Source organism: Eucyclogobius newberryi, unplaced genomic scaffold, assembly GCF_026437365.1.
Source record: "Eucyclogobius newberryi isolate DKJ021-1_F unplaced genomic scaffold, fEucNew1.0.hap1 SCAF_7, whole genome shotgun sequence".
NCBI lineage: Eukaryota > Metazoa > Chordata > Actinopteri > Gobiiformes > Gobiidae > Eucyclogobius > Eucyclogobius newberryi.
The window spans coordinates 4741763-4761838 of NW_027316389.1; the positions used below are offsets into that span (position 1 = coordinate 4741763).

General features: G+C 48.7%; 1 protein-coding gene across 1 annotated transcript in view; it reads right to left on the reverse strand.

The window, feature by feature from the left end:
• Window positions 1-1961: 1961 nt before the first annotated feature.
• cpa5 (carboxypeptidase A5) overlaps window positions 1962-20076 on the reverse strand; it is a 68880-nt gene continuing 50765 nt past the window's right edge. Inside the window, exons 2-11 of the mRNA XM_072435542.1 lie at window positions 17269-17347; window positions 16361-16495; window positions 15603-15707; window positions 14855-14956; window positions 12884-12985; window positions 12465-12575; window positions 11185-11275; window positions 4587-4786; window positions 4416-4500; window positions 1962-2202 (exon numbers count right to left, since the gene is read on the reverse strand). Coding sequence (XP_072291643.1) covers window positions 2018-2202; window positions 4416-4500; window positions 4587-4786; window positions 11185-11275; window positions 12465-12575; window positions 12884-12985; window positions 14855-14956; window positions 15603-15707; window positions 16361-16495; window positions 17269-17347 — 1195 coding nt within the window. The 3' untranslated portion in view covers window positions 1962-2017. The remainder of the gene's footprint in view (window positions 2203-4415; window positions 4501-4586; window positions 4787-11184; window positions 11276-12464; window positions 12576-12883; window positions 12986-14854; window positions 14957-15602; window positions 15708-16360; window positions 16496-17268; window positions 17348-20076) is intronic.

A 20076-nucleotide genomic window follows, 5' to 3' on the forward strand; every position in this document is an offset into this window, starting at 1 on the left:
GTTTAAGTCATGTCTCTCAAGTCATGTTTAAGTCATGTCTCTTAAGTCATGTTTAAGTCATGTCTCTTAAGTCATGTTTAAGTCATGTCTCTTAAGTCATATTTAAGTCATGTTTAAGTCATGTTTAAGTCATGTCTCCTTTAAAGAGCGGCTCTAGATCATTTCAAATCAATATAAAGTTTTACCTTTGTTTTGTTTTACTACTTTAAAACATTTAATTTATATTAGCCTCATAGTTTTTGCACATCTTTAATTAACCTCATGCTTTCTGACCTCGTTATGTTAAATTATTAAAGAATCAAAGGTAAAAACTATACTAAAGGATGGTTTGTGTTGTACGTGTTTCACAAGCGTCGGGTGCGTTTTCGTGGCCTTTTCATTCGACTGAAACGTGGATCAAAACGACTCGTAATTCTCCGTTTGGTTTTGTGATATTTCCATTGTTAGTATTTAAGAAAGTTTAGGATGTTTTGTCTTTACTGTGACTGGAATGTGAAATAAATGAATTGTTGCATTTTAAAAGTCTTTATGTCTCTATTGCTTTCATTTTCTTCAAACTTCTTTCCATGACATGAAGATTAAAAAGAAGAATAAACTGAAAATAAAGAACACAGACACTCGACTTCCTGAGCTCCGCCCCCGACGTGAAATCGAGAAGAATCTTGCCAAAACCCCTGAACTAACATGTGATTCATCGTCATCCTGGTCATTTGTTTAAATATATAATAACCCCTGACCCCTGACCCCTGACCTGTACTTCGTCTGGTTAAAACTAGTTCATGCCGTGGCTCTGTGTTAGCAAGTGTAGCTAACTCCTCCCAAAACAAACTAGACTGTGCAATCTATACGTTTAAAAAGTTTAAACCCAAAATAAATGTAGTCGGGTCAAACTAAGGATTTCCTGCCCCCCCCCCAATCCGTGTGTCTGACCACTGGGCAAGAGGCAGATGAAGCCATTAACAACATGATTTTTGTATTTCTCATTTTAAGTTTGCCAATTTACTTGTAATTAAAGTAAACTAATGAAAAATGCTGCTGTGATTTGATTATTTTAATGTAACTTGCCCTGATGCAAGGTTTTGAACAGATGTGGTACTGGTGTGTGGCCACAGGGGGCACATCTGATGCTCACAGTGTGATACTGGTGTGTGGCCACAGGGGGCACATCTGATGCTCACACTGTGATACTGGTGTGTGGCCACAGGGGGCACATCTGATGCTCACACTGTGATACTGGTGTGTGGCCACAGGGGGCACATCTGACGCTCACAGTGTGATACTGGTGTGTGGCCACAGGGGGCACATCTGATGCTCACAGTGTGATACTGGTGTGTGGCCACAGGGGGCACATCTGACGCTCACACTGTGATACTGGTGTGTGGCCACAGGGGGCACATCTGATGCTCACACTGTGATACTGGTGTGTGGCCACAGGGGGCACATCTGATGCTCACACTGTGATACTGGTGTGTGGCCACAGGGGGCACATCTGACGCTCACAGTGTGATACTGGTGTGTGGCCACAGGGGGCACATCTGACGCTCACACTGTGATACTGGTGTTTGGCCACAGGGGGCACATCTGACGCTCACAGTGTGATACTGGTGTGTGGCCACAGGGGGCACATCTGACGCTCACAGTGTGATACTGGTGTGTGGCCACAGGGGGCACATCTGACGCTCACACTGTGATACTGGTGTTTGGCCACAGGGGGCACATCTGATGCTCACAGTGTGATACTGGTGTTTGGCCACAGGGGGCACATCTGATGCTCACAGTGTGATACTGGTGTGTGGCCACAGGGGGCACATCTGACGCTCGTGCCCAGGGAGCTCGTGTGTTTGCCCAGACACATGAAACATTAGAGGGAACATTGAACATTGAACACAACCAAAGGGTAAATCACAATAATCATAATAATAATAATAATAAATGTGAATAAAGCACAGCAGCCGCTCGAGTTCAGTTTAGTCTTTTATTAGCGTTGGCGTTCTGAACCCCTCCGCCCGGCGCCCGCTCAGGGGTTGTTCTTGGCGTGCGTCATGAGCTCGAGCATCGCGGCCCACGTCTCGTTGGCCGTGGGGACGATCTGATTGGCCGGCAGGATGAAGCCGTAGCGGCCCGTGTCCCTCAGCTCGAAGGTGTACGAGTACTTGATGCCCTGGTTGTACGTCCAGTCGATGGTGCCGCCGCTGGCTTGGTCTGCAACGGGCGAGAGGCGGTTATTTACCATGCGTTGTACCATGCGTTGTACCATGTGACGTACCATTTGACGTCCCATGTGACGTACCATGTGACATACCATGCGACATACCATGCGACGTACCATGCGACGTGCCATGTGACGTACCATGTGACGTACCATGTGACTCTACCATGTGACGTACCATGTGACGTACCATGTGACGTACCATGTGACATACCATGCGACGTACCATGCGACGTACCATGCGACGTACCATGTGACGTACCATGTGACTCTACCATGTGACGTACCATGTGACGTACCATGTGACATACCATGCGACGTACCATGCGACGTACCATGCGACTCTACCATGTGACGTACCATGTGACGTACCATGTGACGTACCATGTGACATACCATGCGACGTACCATGCGACGTACCATGCGACGTGCCATGCGACGTACCATGTGACGTCCCATGCGACGTACCATGCGACGTACCATGCGACGTGCCATGTGACTCTACCATGTGACGTACCATGCGACGTGCCATGTGACGTACCATGTGACGTCCCATGCGACGTACCATGTGACGTACCATGTGACTCTACCATGTGACATACCATGTGACGTACCATGTGACGTACCATGCGACGTACCATGCGACGTACCATGCGACGTGCCATGCGACGTACCATGCGACGTACCATGCGACGTACCATGCGACGTACCATGCGACGTGCCATGTGACTCTACCATGTGACGTACCATGCGACGTGCCATGTGACGTACCATGTGACGTCCCATGCGACGTACCATGCGACGTGCCATGCGACGTACCATGCGACGTGCCATGTGACTCTACCATGTGACTCTACCATGTGACGTACCATGCGACGTGCCATGTGACGTACCATGCGACGTACCATGTGATGTACCATGTGACGTACCATGTGACATACCATGTGACGTACCATGCGACGTGCCATGTGACGTACCATGCGACGTACCATGTGATGTACCATGTGACGTACCATGTGACGTCCCGTTTAAGGTGTTTTTCGGTCTGTGGGCGTCATGACGATGAAAGAGACGCTGCAGGTCTCTTTTTGGAGAGGCTAACGATGATATTTTATGTTTGTCACAATTTATGAAACCATTTTGGAGTAAACACTTCCGTTCTTTTGCACGTTCTAGCTGCGCCGCTGCTGCTGCTGCTGGTTTAATTTGCGTCTTTTCTCATTCAAAACAAAAAGTGGCGCCTGTGTTTTTCCAGAACAGAAGATAAATGTGTCAGACTTTCATGAAGATATACATGAAGATCTTTGTCACATTTGGGCAAAAAAAAAAAAATCTGACACTTCGTAAAATTAATTTATTTCACTTCAAGTAGGTTTAGGGCAAAGAGTTTAACAACTGATTCTAATTTACCGCAATTCGGACTTTATCTGCGCAAACAGCAGCAAATTTAAAATTTGGGAAATTTCTTAAATTCTAGCTACAGTTTGCGGCTCCGCCGCACAGAGACCGTGAGAGGGTCGAAGTAATTTGAATACATTTTGATGTCCCACTCCTCAGCATCATTTTGGCAAACGCCCTGGGAGGAGTTCGTAAAAGTACGACGTTTGGAAAAACTCTGAAGTCATGTTTAGCCATTTTTGAAGCAATATGGCCGACATTTGGTTGGGCGGACGGCGTTGCCGTAATAATATTTTTTACTTCTCTTGTCACCATCTACCTCTGCGCCAAATTTCACGATTCTACGATCAGATTTTTTTGGGGTCATTTCCTATCTCTCAATGACATTTTTGGCACATTTTTATGCAATTTTTTTAATTTTAGAAAAGGGAGATAGTCAGAATGTAGAGAGGCACGATTTTTAGAGGTGTGCACATTTTTGTGACTTTTCGTCAATGTTCACTGGGTGAAAAATAGGGGGGTTGGTCCCGAGAAGAAGAAGAAAGAAAGAAAGAATATTCCGAAGCAAAAACAATGTTTATCATTTTTCAAATATCATAAACTCGGAAAGCCTACCTAATGGTGTGGGTCCCTGGTCACTGACGAGTACTTTGCAGTACGGCGCACTTTTGCAGCCGAACATGAACACATTATAATGGATATTTGGACATACTTTTGTCTGATGTCTTTCCCTCGTCGGTCCAGGTGAAAGGAGCTGTTTTATCTGTAAATGAAGTGTAAGTGAAGCGTGTGTTTGTGCTGGACTCACAGATGACGTCGATGATGCTTCCATATCTGTATCTCGTGCCATAAACCGCGGTCAGAGCAGAGACGGCCTTCTGAGCCAGAGCGTGCTGAGGACACAAGGGCAGGTCACTACTGAGCACTATGGAGTACTAGTAGTACTAGTAGTAGTAGTAGTAGTAGTAGTAGTACTCACCAGCTCGGCCTGGTCCTTCACTGGAGTACGCGTGTATCCGTACGGGTACATGAGCATCTGGGAGTAGGCGTGGATGGAGACAAACTCCTTGATGTTTCCATGATTCTTCACAAAGTTGACGATGGAGCTGACTTCAGACTCAGAGTGAGCACGAGGTCCACGGAACGTCTCCGAGCAGGGACTGGAGCTGGCCCCGGGACCTGGACCAGAGACACACCGGGTTAGACCAGAGACACGCCAGAGACACACCAGAGACACACCAGAGACACACCAGAGACACGCCAGAGACACACCGGGTTAGACCAGAGACACACCAGAGACACACCAGAGACACACCAGAGACACACCAGAGACACACCAGAGACAGACCGGGTTAGACCAGAGACACACCAGAGACACACCAGAGACACACCAGAGACACACCAGAGACACACCAGAGACAGACCGGGTTAGACCAGAGACAAACCAGAGACAGACCAGAGACACACCAGAGACACGCCAGAGACAGACCAGAGACACACCAGAGACACACCAGAGACACGCCAGAGACACACCGGGTTAGACCAGAGACACGCCAGAGACACACCAGAGACAGACCAGAGACACACCAGAGACACACCAGAGACAGACCGGGTTAGACCAGAGACACACCAGAGACACACCAGAGACAGACCAGAGACACACCAGAGACACACCAGAGACAGACCAGAGACAGACCGGGTTAGACCAGAGACACGCCAGAGACACACCAGAGACAGACCAGAGACACACCAGAGACAGACCAGAGACACACCAGAGACACGCCAGAGACACACCGGGTTAGACCAGAGACACACCAGAGACACACCAGAGACACACCAGAGACACGCCAGAGACACACCGGGTTAGACCAGAGACACGCCAGAGACACACCAGAGACAGACCGGGTTAGACCAGAGACACACCAGAGACACACCAGAGACACACCAGAGACACGCCAGAGACACACCGGGTTAGACCAGAGACACGCCAGAGACACACCAGAGACAGACCAGAGACACACCAGAGACACACCAGAGACAGACCGGGTTAGACCAGAGACACACCAGAGACACACCAGAGACAGACCAGAGACACACCAGAGACACACCAGAGACAGACCAGAGACAGACCGGGTTAGACCAGAGACACGCCAGAGACACACCAGAGACAGACCAGAGACACACCAGAGACAGACCAGAGACACACCAGAGACACGCCAGAGACACACCGGGTTAGACCAGAGACACACCAGAGACACACCAGAGACAGACCAGAGACACACCAGAGACACACCAGAGACAGACCAGAGACAGACCGGGTTAGACCAGAGACACGCAAGAGACACACCAGAGACAGACCAGAGACACACCAGAGACACACCAGAGACACACCAGAGACAGACCAGAGACAAACCGGGTTAGACCAGAGACACGCCAGAGACACACCAGAGACACACCAGAGACAGACCAGTGACACACCGGGTTAGACCAGAGACACACCAGAGACAGACCAGAGACACACCAGAGACACACCAGAGACAGACCAGAGACACACCAGAGACACACCAGAGACACACCAGAGACAGACCAGAGACACACCGGGTTAGACCAGAGACACACCAGAGACACACCAGAGACAGACCAGAGACACACCAGAGACACACCAGAGACACACCAGAGACACACCGGATTAGACCAGAGACAGACCAGAGACACACCAGAGACACACCAGAGACAGACCGGGTTAGACCAGAGACACGCCAGAGACACACCGGGTTAGACCAGAGACACGCCAGAGACACACCGGGCTAGACCAGAGACACACCAGAGACACACCAGAGACAGACCAGAGACACACCAGAGACAGACCGGGTTAGACCAGAGACACGCCAGAGACACACCAGAGACACACCAGAGACACACTGGGTTAGACCAGAGACACACCAGAGACACGCCAGAGACACACCGGGTTAGACCAGAGACACGCCAGAGACACACCAGAGACACACCAGAGACACACCGGGTTAGACCAGAGACACACCAGAGACACACCAGAGACACACCAGAGACACACCGGGTTAGACCAGAGACACACCGGGTTAGACCAGAGACACGCCAGAGACACACCGGGCTAGACCAGAGACACACCAGAGACACACCAGAGACAGACCAGAGACACACCAGAGACACACCAGAGACAGACCAGAGACACACCGGGTTAGACCAGAGACACGCCAGAGACAGACCGGGTTAGACCAGAGACACACCAGAGACACACCAGAGACAGACCAGAGACACACCAGAGACAGACCAGAGACACACCAGAGACACACCGGGTTAGACCAAAGACACGCCAGAGACACACCGGGTTAGACCAGAGACACACCAGAGACACACCAGAGACAGACCAGAGACACACCGGGTTAGACCAGAGACACGCCAGAGACACACCAGAGACAGACCAGAGACACACCAGAGACACGCCAGAGACACACCGGGTTAGACCAGAGACACACCAGAGACAGACCAGAGACACACCAGAGACACGCCAGAGACAGACCAGAGACACAACAGAGACACACCAGAGACACGCCAGAGACACACCGGGTTAGACCAGAGACACGCCAGAGACACACCAGAGACAGACCAGAGACACACCAGAGACACACCAGAGACAGACCAGAGACAGACCAGAGACACACCAGAGACACACCAGAGACAGACCAGTGACACACCGGGTCAGACCAGAGACACACCAGAGACACACCAGAGACAGACCAGAGACACACCAGAGACACACCAGAGACACACCAGAGACAGACCAGAGACACACCGGGTTAGACCAGAGACACACCAGAGACAGACCAGAGACACACCAGAGACAGACCAGTGACACACCGGGTTAGACCAGAGACACGCCAGAGACACACCAGAGACACACCAGAGACAGACCAGTGACACACCGGGTTAGACCAGAGACACACCAGAGACAGACCAGAGACACACCAGAGACACACCAGAGACAGACCAGAGACACACCAGAGACACGCCAGAGACACACCAGAGACAGACCAGAGACACACCAGAGACACACCAGAGACACACCAGAGACACACCAGAGACACACCAGAGACAGACCGGGTTAGACCAGAGACACGCCAGAGACACACCGGGTTAGACCAGAGACACGCCAGAGACACACCGGGTTTGACCAGAGACACGCCAGAGACACACCAGAGACACACCAGAGACACGCCAGAGACACACCGGGTTAGACCAGAGACACACCAGAGACACACCAGAGACACACCAGAGACACACCAGAGACACACCGGGTTAGACCAGAGACACACCAGAGACACACCAGAGACAGACCAGAGACACACCAGAGACACACCAGAGACAGACCGGGTTAGACCAGAGACACACCAGAGACACACCAGAGACAGACCGGGTTAGACCAGAGACACACCAGAGACAGACCAGAGACACACCAGAGACACGCCAGAGACAGACCAGAGACACACCAGAGACACACCAGAGACAGACCAGAGACACGCCAGAGACACACCGGGTTAGACCAGAGACACGCCAGAGACACACCAGAGACAGACCAGAGACACACCAGAGACACACCAGAGACAGACCGGGTTAGACCAGAGACACGCCAGAGACACACCGGGTTAGACCAGAGACACACCAGAGACACACCAGAGACAGACCAGAGACACACCAGAGACACACCAGAGACAGACCGGGTTAGACCAGAGACACGCCAGAGACACACCAGAGACAGACCAGAGACACACCAGAGACAGACCAGAGACACACCAGAGACACGCCAGAGACACACCGGGTTAGACCAGAGACACACCAGAGACACACCAGAGACAGACCAGAGACACACCAGAGACACACCAGAGACAGACCAGAGACAGACCGGGTTAGACCAGAGACACGCCAGAGACACACCGGGCTAGACCTGAGACACACCAGAGACACACCAGAGACAGACCAGAGACACACCAGAGACACACCAGAGACACACCAGAGACAGACCAGAGACACACCGGGTTAGACCAGAGACACGCCAGAGACACACCAGAGACACACCAGAGACAGACCAGTGACACACCGGGTTAGACCAGAGACACACCAGAGACAGACCAGAGACACACCAGAGACACACCAGAGACAGACCAGAGACACACCAGAGACACACCAGAGACACACCAGAGACAGACCAGAGACACACCGGGTTAGACCAGAGACACGCCAGAGACACACCAGAGACAGACCAGAGACACACCAGAGACACACCAGAGACACACCAGAGACACACCGGATTAGACCAGAGACAGACCAGAGACACACCAGAGACACACCAGAGACAGACCGGGTTAGACCAGAGACACGCCAGAGACACACCGGGTTAGACCAGAGACACGCCAGAGACACACCGGGCTAGACCAGAGACACACCAGAGACACACCAGAGACAGACCAGAGACACACCAGAGACAGACCGGGTTAGACCAGAGACACGCCAGAGACACACCAGAGACACACCAGAGACACACTGGGTTAGACCAGAGACACACCAGAGACACGCCAGAGACACACCGGGTTAGACCAGAGACACGCCAGAGACACACCAGAGACACACCAGAGACACACCGGGTTAGACCAGAGACACACCAGAGACACACCAGAGACACACCAGAGACACACCGGGTTAGACCAGAGACACACCGGGTTAGACCAGAGACACGCCAGAGACACACCGGGCTAGACCAGAGACACACCAGAGACACACCAGAGACAGACCAGAGACACACCAGAGACACACCAGAGACAGACCAGAGACACACCGGGTTAGACCAGAGACACACCAGAGACACACCGGGTTAGACCAGAGACACGCCAGAGACAGACCGGGTTAGACCAGAGACACACCAGAGACACACCAGAGACAGACCAGAGACACACCAGAGACAGACCAGAGACACATCAGAGACACACCGGGTTAGACCAGAGACACGCCAGAGACACACCGGGTTAGACCAGAGACACACCAGAGACACACCAGAGACAGACCAGAGACACACCAGAGACAGACCAGAGACACGCCAGAGACACACCGGGTTAGACCAGAGACACGCCAGAGACACACCAGAGACAGACCAGAGACACACCAGAGACACGCCAGAGACACACCGGGTTAGACCAGAGACACGCCAGAGACACACCGGGTTAGACCAGAGACACACCAGAGACAGACCAGAGACACACCAGAGACACGCCAGAGACAGACCAGAGACACACCAGAGACACACCAGGGACACGCCAGAGACACACCGGGTTAGACCAGAGACACGCCAGAGACACACCAGAGACAGACCAGAGACACACCAGAGACACGCCAGAGACAGACCAGAGACACACCAGAGACACACCGGGTTAGACCAGAGACACACCAGAGACACACCAGAGAGACACCAGAAACACACCAGAGACACACCAGAGAGACAGACCAGAGACACACCAGAGACACACCATAGAGACACCAGAGACACACCAGAGAGACACCAGAGACACACCAGAGACACACCAGAGGCACACCAGAGACAGACCAGAGAGGCACCAGAGACACACCAGAGAGACACCAGAGAGACACAAGAGACACACCAGAGACACACCAGAGAGACACCAGAGACACACCAGAGACACACCAGAGACACGCCAGAGACACACCAGAGACACACCAGAGACACACCAGAGACAGACCAGAGAGACACCAGAGAGACACCAGAGACACGCCAGAGAGACACCAGAGACACGCCAGAGACACGCCAGAGACACACCAGAGAGACACCAGAGACACACCAGAGACACACCAGAGACACAGCAGAGACACACCAGAGACACACCACAGACACGCCAGAGACACGCCAGAGAGACACCAGAGACACGTCAGAGACACGCCAGAGACACACCGGAGACACACCAGAGACAGACCAGAGACAGACCAGAGACACACCACAGACACGCCAGAGACACACCACAGACACGCCAGAGACACGCCAGAGAGACACCAGAGACACGTCAGAGACACACTGGAGACACACCAGAGACAGACCAGAGACACACCAGAGACACACCAGAGAGATACCAGAGACACACCAGAGACACACCAGAGACAGACCAGAGACACACCAGAGACACACCAGAGACACACCAGAGACAGACCAGAGACACAGCAGAGACAGACCAGAGACACAACAGAGACACACCAGAGACACACCGGAGACACACCAGAGACACAGCAGAGACACACCAGAGACACACCAGAGACAGACCAGAGACACAGCAGAGACACACCAGAGACACACCAGAGAAACCGGATTAGACCCCAGACGAGAGAGACCGGGTTTAGACCTGGTTATGACCGGGTTAGTTGTGGTTATGTTCATGTACAACTCCAGTAGGTGGCAGTAAATGCACCTTTCAGTCGGCTGCTAAACGCCATTAAAACAACAACAACAACAACAACAGCAGCAGGGTGCAGTGTGAGTTCACCTCCAAATCCAGCATCCCAGTTCCTGTTGGGGTCGACGCCCACACAGCTGGAGCCGGGGTTGGGCTTCCTGGTCTTACGCCACATGCGGTTCTGCCCAAAATGAACGAATCACATGAACCAGAGGAGTGGGTGTGGTCTAAGTGTAGTTAAAGGGACAGTTACGTTGGAGTGGGTGTGGTCTAAGTGTAGTTAAAGGGACAGTTACGTTGGAGTGGGTGTGGTCTAAGTGTAGTTAAAGGGACAGTTACGTTGGAGTGGGTGTGGTCTAAGTGTAGTTAAAGGGACAGTTATGTTGGAGTGGGTGTGGTCTAAGTGTAGTTAAAGGGACAGTTACGTTGGAGTGGGTGTGGTCTAAGTGCAGTTAAAGGGACAGTTACGTTGGAGTGGGTGTGGTCTAAGTGTAGTTAAAGGGACAGTTACGTTGGAGTGGGTGTGGTCTAAGTGCAGTTAAAGGGACAGTTACGTTGGAGTGGGTGTGGTCTAAGTGCAGTTAAAGGGACAGTTACGTTGGAGTGGGTGTGGTCTAAGTGCAGTTAATGGGACAGTTACGTTGGAGTGGGTGTGGTCTAAGTGTTGTTAAAGGGACAGTTATGTTGGAGTGGGTGTGGTCTAAGTGCAGTTAAAGGGACAGTTACGTTGGAGTGGGTGTGGTCTAAGTGCAGTTAAAGGGACAGTTACGTTGGAGTGGGTGTGGTCTAAGTGTAGTTAAAGGGACAGTTACGTTGGAGTGGGTGTGGTCTAAGTGCAGTTAAAGGGACAGTTACGTTGGAGTGGGTGTGGTCTAAGTGCAGTTAAGGGACAGTTACGTTGGAGTGGGTGTGGTCTAAGTGTAGTTAAAGGGACAGTTACGTTGGAGTGGGTGTGGTCTAAGTGCAGTTAAAGGGACAGTTACGTTGGAGTGGGTGTGGTCTAAGTGCAGTTAAAGGGACAGTTACGTTGGAGTGGGTGTGGTCTAAGTGCAGTTAATGGGACAGTTACGTTGGAGTGGGTGTGGTCTAAGTGTAGTTAAAGGGACAGTTATGTTGGAGTGGGTGTGGTCTAAGTGCAGTTAAAGGGACAGTTACGTTGGAGTGGGTGTGGTCTAAGTGCAGTTAAAGGGACAGTTACGTTGGAGTGGGTGTGGTCTAAGTGCAGTTAAAGGGACAGTTACGTTGGAGTGGGTGTGGTCTAAGTGCAGTTAAAGGGACAGTTACGTTGGAGTGGGTGTGGTCTAAGTGTAGTTAAAGGGACAGTTACGTTGGAGTGGGTGTGGTCTAAGTGCAGTTAAAGGGACAGTTACGTTGGAGTGGGTGTAGGCGTATCCGTCGGGGTTGGTCATAATCTCCAGGAAGATGTCCATTTTGTCCAGGATGGCGGTCAGCATGGGACATTTTCCGTAATCGTTCACGATCTGTGCAGAAAAGAGAAAGTACAATGAAATAATAATAATAAATACTCTATAAAGTTTGGATTCTGTTTAACTCTTGATATTTAAACTTTTCTAAAACGTCCATGACAAGAATTAATGAGAAATGTTCTTCTGCCACTTTTGGACGCTGCGACTTATGGAGCTAGCTAACGGCTTGTTTTGACCAAAAGATACAATATTTCTCATCGTTACTGTGCCTTGTCGTCGCTCTCGACCCATCGATAAAGATGATTGACGTGAATATGCCCTGTCATTCCTCACTTAGATATGAAACTGAACGACTGAAAGACCTTCTTGGCGAACCAGGTGCCGCTGGCCTGAGTGACCCATTCCCTGGAGTGGATCCCGGTGTCGATCCAGATGGCTGGGCGGTCGGTTCCTCCGGTGCTGAACTGACAAACACAGAAACACAAAAGTATGTGTAGAAAACTGTTTGCGTGGGTTAAGTTCACGTCATCACTTCTGTTTGGTTTTGGTTCGGAACATCGAGATCAGGGCTAAAGTCGAACCAAACTCGGGACTAAACATGGACGCCATCGTATGGTGCCCCCGTGTGGTGCCAGAGTGTGGTGCCCCTGTGTGGTGCCCCTGTGTGGTGCCAGAGTGTGGTGCCCCTGTGTGGTGCCAGAGTGTGGTGCCCCTGTGTGGTGCCAGAGTGTGGTGCCCCTGTGTGGTGCCCCTGTGTGGTGTCAGAGTGTGGTGCCCCTGTGTGGTGCCAGAGTGTGGTGCCCCTGTGTGGTGCCAGAGTGTGGTGCCCCTGTGTGGTGCCCCTGTGTGGTGCCAGAGTGTGGTGCCCCTGTGTGGTGCCAGAGTGTGGTGCCCCTGTGTGGTGCCCCTGTGTGGTGCCAGAGTGTGGTGCCCCTGTGTGGTGTCCCTGTGTGGTGCCAGAGTGTGGTGCCCCTGTGTGGTGCCAGAGTGTGGTGCCCCTGTGTGGTGCCCCTGTGTGGTGCCAGAGTGTGGTGCCCCTGTGTGGTGCCCCTGTGTGGTGTCAGAGTGTGGTGCCCCTGTGTGGTGCCAGAGTGTGGTGCCCCTGTGTGGTGCCAGAGTGTGGTGCCCCTGTGTGGTGCCCCTGTGTGGTGCTGTGTGGTGCCAGAGTGTGGTGCCCCTGTGTGGTGCCCCTGTGTGATGCCAGAGTGTGGTGCCCCTGTGTGGTGCCCCTGTGTGGTGCCAGAGTGTGGTACCCCAGTGTGGTGCCCCTGTGTGGTGCCAGCATGTGATGCCCCTGTGTGGTGCCAGAGTGTGGTGCCCCTGTGTGGTGCCCCAGTGTTGTGCCCCTGTGTGGTGCCCCCGTGTGGTGCCAGCATGTGGTGCCCCTGTGTGGTGCCAGAGTGTGGTGCCCCTGTGTGGTCTCAGAGTGTGGTGCCTCTGTGTAGTGCCCCTGTGTGATGCCCCTGTGTGATGCCCCTGTGTGGTGCCCCCGTGTGGTGCCAGAGTGTGGTGCCCCCGTGTGGTGCCCCTGTGTGGTGCCAGAGTGTGGTGCCCCCGTGTGGTACCCCCGTGTGGTGCCCCTGTGTGGTGCCAGAGTGTGGTGCCCCTGTGTGGTGCCCCAGTGTTGTGCCCCTGTGTGGTGCCCCCGTGTGGTGCCAGCATGTGGTGCCCCTGTGTGGTGCCAGAGTGTGGTGCCCCTGTGTGGTGTCAGAGTGTGGTGCCTCTGTGTAGTGCCCCTGTGTGATGCCCCTGTGTGATGCCCCTGTGTGGTGCCCCCGTGTGGTACCCCCGTGTGGTGCCCCTGTGTGGTGCCAGAGTGTGGTGCAAGCGTGTGGTGCCAGCATGTGGTGCCAGCATGTGGTGCCCCTGTGTGGTGCCAGAGTGTGGTGCCCCTGTGTGGTTCACCTGTGTGGTGCCCCCGTGTGGTGCCAGAGTGTGGTGCCCCCGTGTGGTACCCCCGTGTGGTGCCCCTGTGTGGTGCCGGAGTGTGGTGCAAGCGTGTGGTGCCAGCATGTGGTGCCAGCATGTGGTGCCCCTGTGTGGTGCCAGAGTGTGGTGCCCCTGTGTGGTTCCAGAGTGTGGTGCCCCTGTGTGGTTCACCTGTGTGGTGCCCCCGTGTGGTGCCAGAGTGTGGTGCCCCCGTGTGGTACCCCCGTGTGGTGCCCCTGTGTGGTGCCAGAGTGTGGTGCCAGCGTGTGGTGCCAGCATGTGGTGCCAGCATGTGGTGCCCCTGTGTGGGGCCCCGTGTGGTCCCCCCATGTGGTGCCAGTATGTGGTGCCCCAGTGTGGTGCCAGTATGTGGTGCCCCCTGTGGCGCCCCCGTGTGGTCTCACCTTGAGCACGGTGAGAGGACGTCCCTCGTAGCTCTGTCCGATCACGATCTTACTGACCAGTTTGGGATTCTCTGCGACCAGCATGTCCTGGAAACTGTACAGCTGCAGGTGCAGGTGCAGGTGGAGGTGACGGAGGGAGAAAAACACACATGGGTTAATCACGCAGCAGTGTTTAACGCTGTTTGTAGGTCGCGTTTGAGAACTTTACGATGTTGTGATTTTTCACTGAGCGCAGCGTTCACGGAGCCGTCTTTCCAGCGGGAGCTCGCAGCTGGTCATTAAAGCAGAACAAGTAACATTTTCACCTTATCAAACGTCTTATTACGTCTATTTGATGGTGAAATATGTATTTTTGGTGCGTTTGAAGGCTCTGTCGTCGCCCCCTGCTGTCTCGAGGAGGAAAAACAGCTGACATCGACCTGAAAACAACTCTCCTGAGAAACCCTGGCACGTTTGTTTACAATAGAATATAAAAGTGTTTCAATGTGATGATTCTGTCGGGTTTAAATAAATAGAGAAGGAAAAACAAGTGTCTGTTCTCTGACAGTATGTTTTCACAGGAGAGCTGCAGGGGGAGCTCTAGAGCCAGAGTTACCTCGTCCTGTTTTAAAAGTCAGGATGTTTTTATGTTTTTATGTCTTTAGGTCTTATTCTATGTCATATTTATTCACCAACAAATGTAAAAACGACCTCTTTAAGACTTGGCTGAACCGGTCGTGTTGTTTTTTGTCGTTTACACGTCGGTTACCTCGGCGATGGGGTGGTATCTGGCGTAGTCGAAGCTGTCGGTGTTTCTGGCCTCGCCGAAGCGAGCGGCCGACTCCATCTCCTGCTGCTCCTCGTCCAGCACGGCCTGAACCCACAAATGCCGCCGAATCGTTACAAGCGCCCATTCTCATCGTTCTCATCGTTTTCATCGCTCTCATCGTTCTCATCGCTCTCATTGTTCTCATCGTTCTCACCGTTCTCATCGTTCTCATCGCTCTCATCGTTCTCATCGTTCTCATCGTTCTCACCGTTCTCATCGTTCTCACCGTTCTCATCGCTCTCATCGTTCTCATCGTTCTCATCGTTCTCATCGTTCTCATCGTTCTCACCGTTCTCATCGTTCTCACCGTTCTCATCGCTCTCATCGTTCTCATCGTTCTCATCGTTCACACCGTTCTCATCGTTCTCATCGTTCACACCGTTCTCATCGTTCTCATCGCTCTCATCGTTCTCATCGTTCTCATCGTTCTCATCGCTCTCATCGCTCTCATCGTTCTCATCGTTCTCATCGTTCTCATCGTTCACACCGTTCTCATCGTTCTCATCGTTCACACCGTTCTCATCGTTCTCATCGCTCTCATCGTTCTCATCGTTCTCATCGTTCTCATCGCTCTCATCGTTCTCATCGTTCACACCGTTCTCATCGTTCTCATCGCTCTCATCGTTCTCATCGTTCTCATCGTTCTCATCGTTCTCATCGTTCTCATCGTTCGTTCTCATCATTCTCATCATTCGCACCTGCAGGTCCTCGATCATGGTCTCGAAGCTGATCCCCCATGAGTCCAGGTACTCCCTGACCTCGCCCAGGGCCTCGGCCGGGACGCGGATGTCGACCGGAGTGGACACGTCGCTCACGTCTCTCCAGAAGTCCAGCTGCGCGGGACGAGGGGCGGAGCAAAAGTCGGGTTAGAGGAAGTTTGAGGGGAAAAAGGCTGAAGTTAACAAAAGTACCCGTCAGTGACCAGGGACCACACCACCAGGTAGCAAATCGCAAGCAACTGATTCTGTCAAATTAGAATCAGTTGTTAAACTCTTTGTCCTAAACCCCCTTGAAGTGAAATTAATTAATTTGGCGCCACAGCGCCCCCTACAGATTTTATATGGAGGTTAAATGTTTAGTTTTGCGAAATTTTGCGAAATTTGACACAAAACTCAATTTTGGCCCCATCAAAAAAGTAAATGAGACCCATGTCATAATTGTTATGGCGTTGCCGTAGCGATGACCGAAACCTTCCATGTTATTCCAAAAGGGAAATCGCCAGAACATGTTTACACTTTAGACTTTCACAAACTCCTCTTAGGGCGTTAGACATATTAACCTGAAATTTGGTGAGACTCATCTTCAGGACCATCAAAAGTTATTCACATTTTTATTCAAAGAGTCACGGTGTCTGTGCGGCAAAGCCACACATTTTGCCAAGAATTCAAAATAAAATGTCTTTTTGATGGTAAAACAAAGGGGAGAAGATGTGACAGCGTCACAGATTCAGCAGTAGATGTAATAAAAGGACAAATGGGGCGCAGTATTATTATTTTCTTCTCTATTAGGCATTTTTTGGCTGGTGCAACTTATAGTCCGGAAAATACGGTAAAAAAACAGTAATATTTTGTAGTTTTCATCGTTGTTTCAGGGAGATGTTTTGTACCTGCTCAAACATCTGCTCCAGATCCTTGAGAAGACTCAGCTGAGTCTCATCTTTGGCCTGGATCCTCAGAACCTGGTGACTGAGCAGAGAAACACCAGACTGTAGTACAAATACTGCTGTGATACTACTACTACTACAGTACAAGTCCAGAGACGATGTCCAAACATTTGTTCAGCCGTTTGTTACTACACACTTCCTGTTTCCTGTTTCATAAACAAGAAGAAGCGGCTGTAAAACACAAACTAATTTAAACGGCAAACATGCGAGTGTGTTCTGCAAAATGTGCCTCCATAAAAGCGGTCGGACTTTGAGCTTTTACAACAATAAACTAAGAAATGAATAAAACTGTGACTTTGAGCAAAACCGTCTAAAATGCTCCTAAAGATGTTTTTTGGTCTTTCATTTTTAATCCGTTCCAAAATTTCAATGCGATTTGACTTTTTTTTCTCAATTTGCTGAATTTACTGAAAAAGTTTTCAGTAAATTTACTCAAATGCTAAGATTTTTTTAAAGATGTTTTTGTGTTTAATAAACCAACAAAATAAAAAGTCTGTCCTGTTTTCAGATTTATGTGCATTTTTTTACCTTTTTACCGTCAAAATTCCTTATTTATGAATTAAAGCATGACATTTTTCCTTATTTATTTAAGTAAACGACAAAAACGGTTTCAAATTGATATTTCTCAGTTGAAGATATTTCAAAAAAATAAAATATAAATTTGATATTAAAATTAGTCCAATATAATCCACTATTGGATAAAATAGATTTGATTTTAAATAAATGAAACAAATAACATTAACTAAAAATATCAAGTATTTTTATCATTTGTGTCAAAATTTTAATTTAAGTAATTTCAACATTTTACAGCAAGAAAATTAAAGTTAAACATGTTCTAGTTGTTTTCTCTAAATAAAAACATAACTGAGCGTGTTACAGTTTATAAGCGTGTATAAGCATCCGTAAGTATGTATAAGCGTGTATAAGCGTGTATAAGTATGTATAATTGTGCATGAGCGTATATAAGTGTGTATAAGTGTTTATAAACGTGTATATAAGTGTATATAAGTGTGTATAAGTATATATAAACGTGTATATAAGTGTATATAAGTGTTTATAAGTGTATATAAGTGTATATAAGCGTGTATACGCGTATATAAGTGTATATAAGTGTATATAAACGTGTATATGTGTATATAAGTGTATATAAGTGTATGTAAGTGTATATAAGTGTATGTAAGCATGTATAAGCGTATATAAGCGTATAATATATAAGCGTATATAAGTGTATATAAGTGTATATAAGCGTATATAAGTGTATATAAGTGTATATAAGCATGTATAAGCGTATATAATTGTATATAAGTGTGTATAAGTGTATATAAGTGTACATAAGTGTATATAGGTGTGTGTGTATAAGCATGTATAAGTGTATTTAAGTGTATATAAGCATGTATAAGTGTATATAAGTGTGTATAAGTGTATATAAATGTATATAAGTGTGTATAAGCATGTATAAGTGTATATAAGTGTGTATAAGTGTATATAGGTGTATATAAGTGTGTGTATAAGCATGTATAAGTGTATTTAAGTGTATATAAGCATGTATAAGTGTATATAAGTGTGTATAAGTGTATATAAGTGTATATAGGCATGTATAAGTGTATATAGGTGTATATAAGTGTGTATAACCTTGTATAAGTGTATATAAGTGTATATAAGTGTATATAAGTGTGTATAAGTGTATATAAGCATGTATAAGTGTATATAAGTGTATATAAACGTGTATAAGTGTATATAAGTGTATAAAAGCATGTATAAGTGTACATAAGTGTATATAAGTGTATATAACATGAATTTTACTGTGAAATTCATGTGCAATCTATGTGCTGTCGTGACACATATTCATGTGCAATTACTGTGGGGATCACATGCAATGGTATTTATTTATTTGTCTATGGGAGTTTTTATTTATTTATAGGAGATCTTCTACTGAAAGTGTTTTTCAGACTTCCTATAAGTGATCTGTTCTTCTGTATCTACCTCTGTATCTACATGCGTTGCACCAATGAAATTTCCCCATGTGGGACAATAAAGGAATATCTTATCTTATCTTATCTTATAAGCATGTATAAGTGTACATAAGTGTATATAAGATAAGATAAGATATTCCTTTATTGTCCCACATGGGGAAATTTCATTGGTGCAACGCAGGTAGATCCAGAGGTAGATCCAGAAGAACAGATCACTTGTATATAAACGTGTATATAAGTGTATATAAGTGTATATAAGTGTATATAAGTGTATATAAGTGTGTATAAGTGTATATAAGTGTATATAAGTGTATATAAGTGTGTATAAGTGTGTATAAGTGTGTATAAGTGTGTATAAGTGTGTATAAGTGTGTATAAGCATGTATAAGTGTATATAAGTGTATATAAGTATATATAAGTGTGTATAAGTGTGTATAAGTGTATATAAGTGTATATAAGCATGTATAAGTGTATATAAGTGTGTATAAGTGTGTATAAGTGTATATAAGTGTATATAAGCATGTATAAGTGTGTATAAGTGTGTATAAGTGTATATAAGTGTATATAAGCATGTATAAGTGTGTATAAGTGTGTATAAGTGTATATAAGTGTGTATAAGTGTATATAAGTGTGTATAAGTGTATATAAGCATGTATAAGTGTATATAAGTGTGTATAAGTGTGTATAAGCATGTATAAGTGTATATAAGTGTATATAAGTATATATAAGTGTGTATAAGTGTGTATAAGTGTATATAAGTGTATATAAGCATGTATAA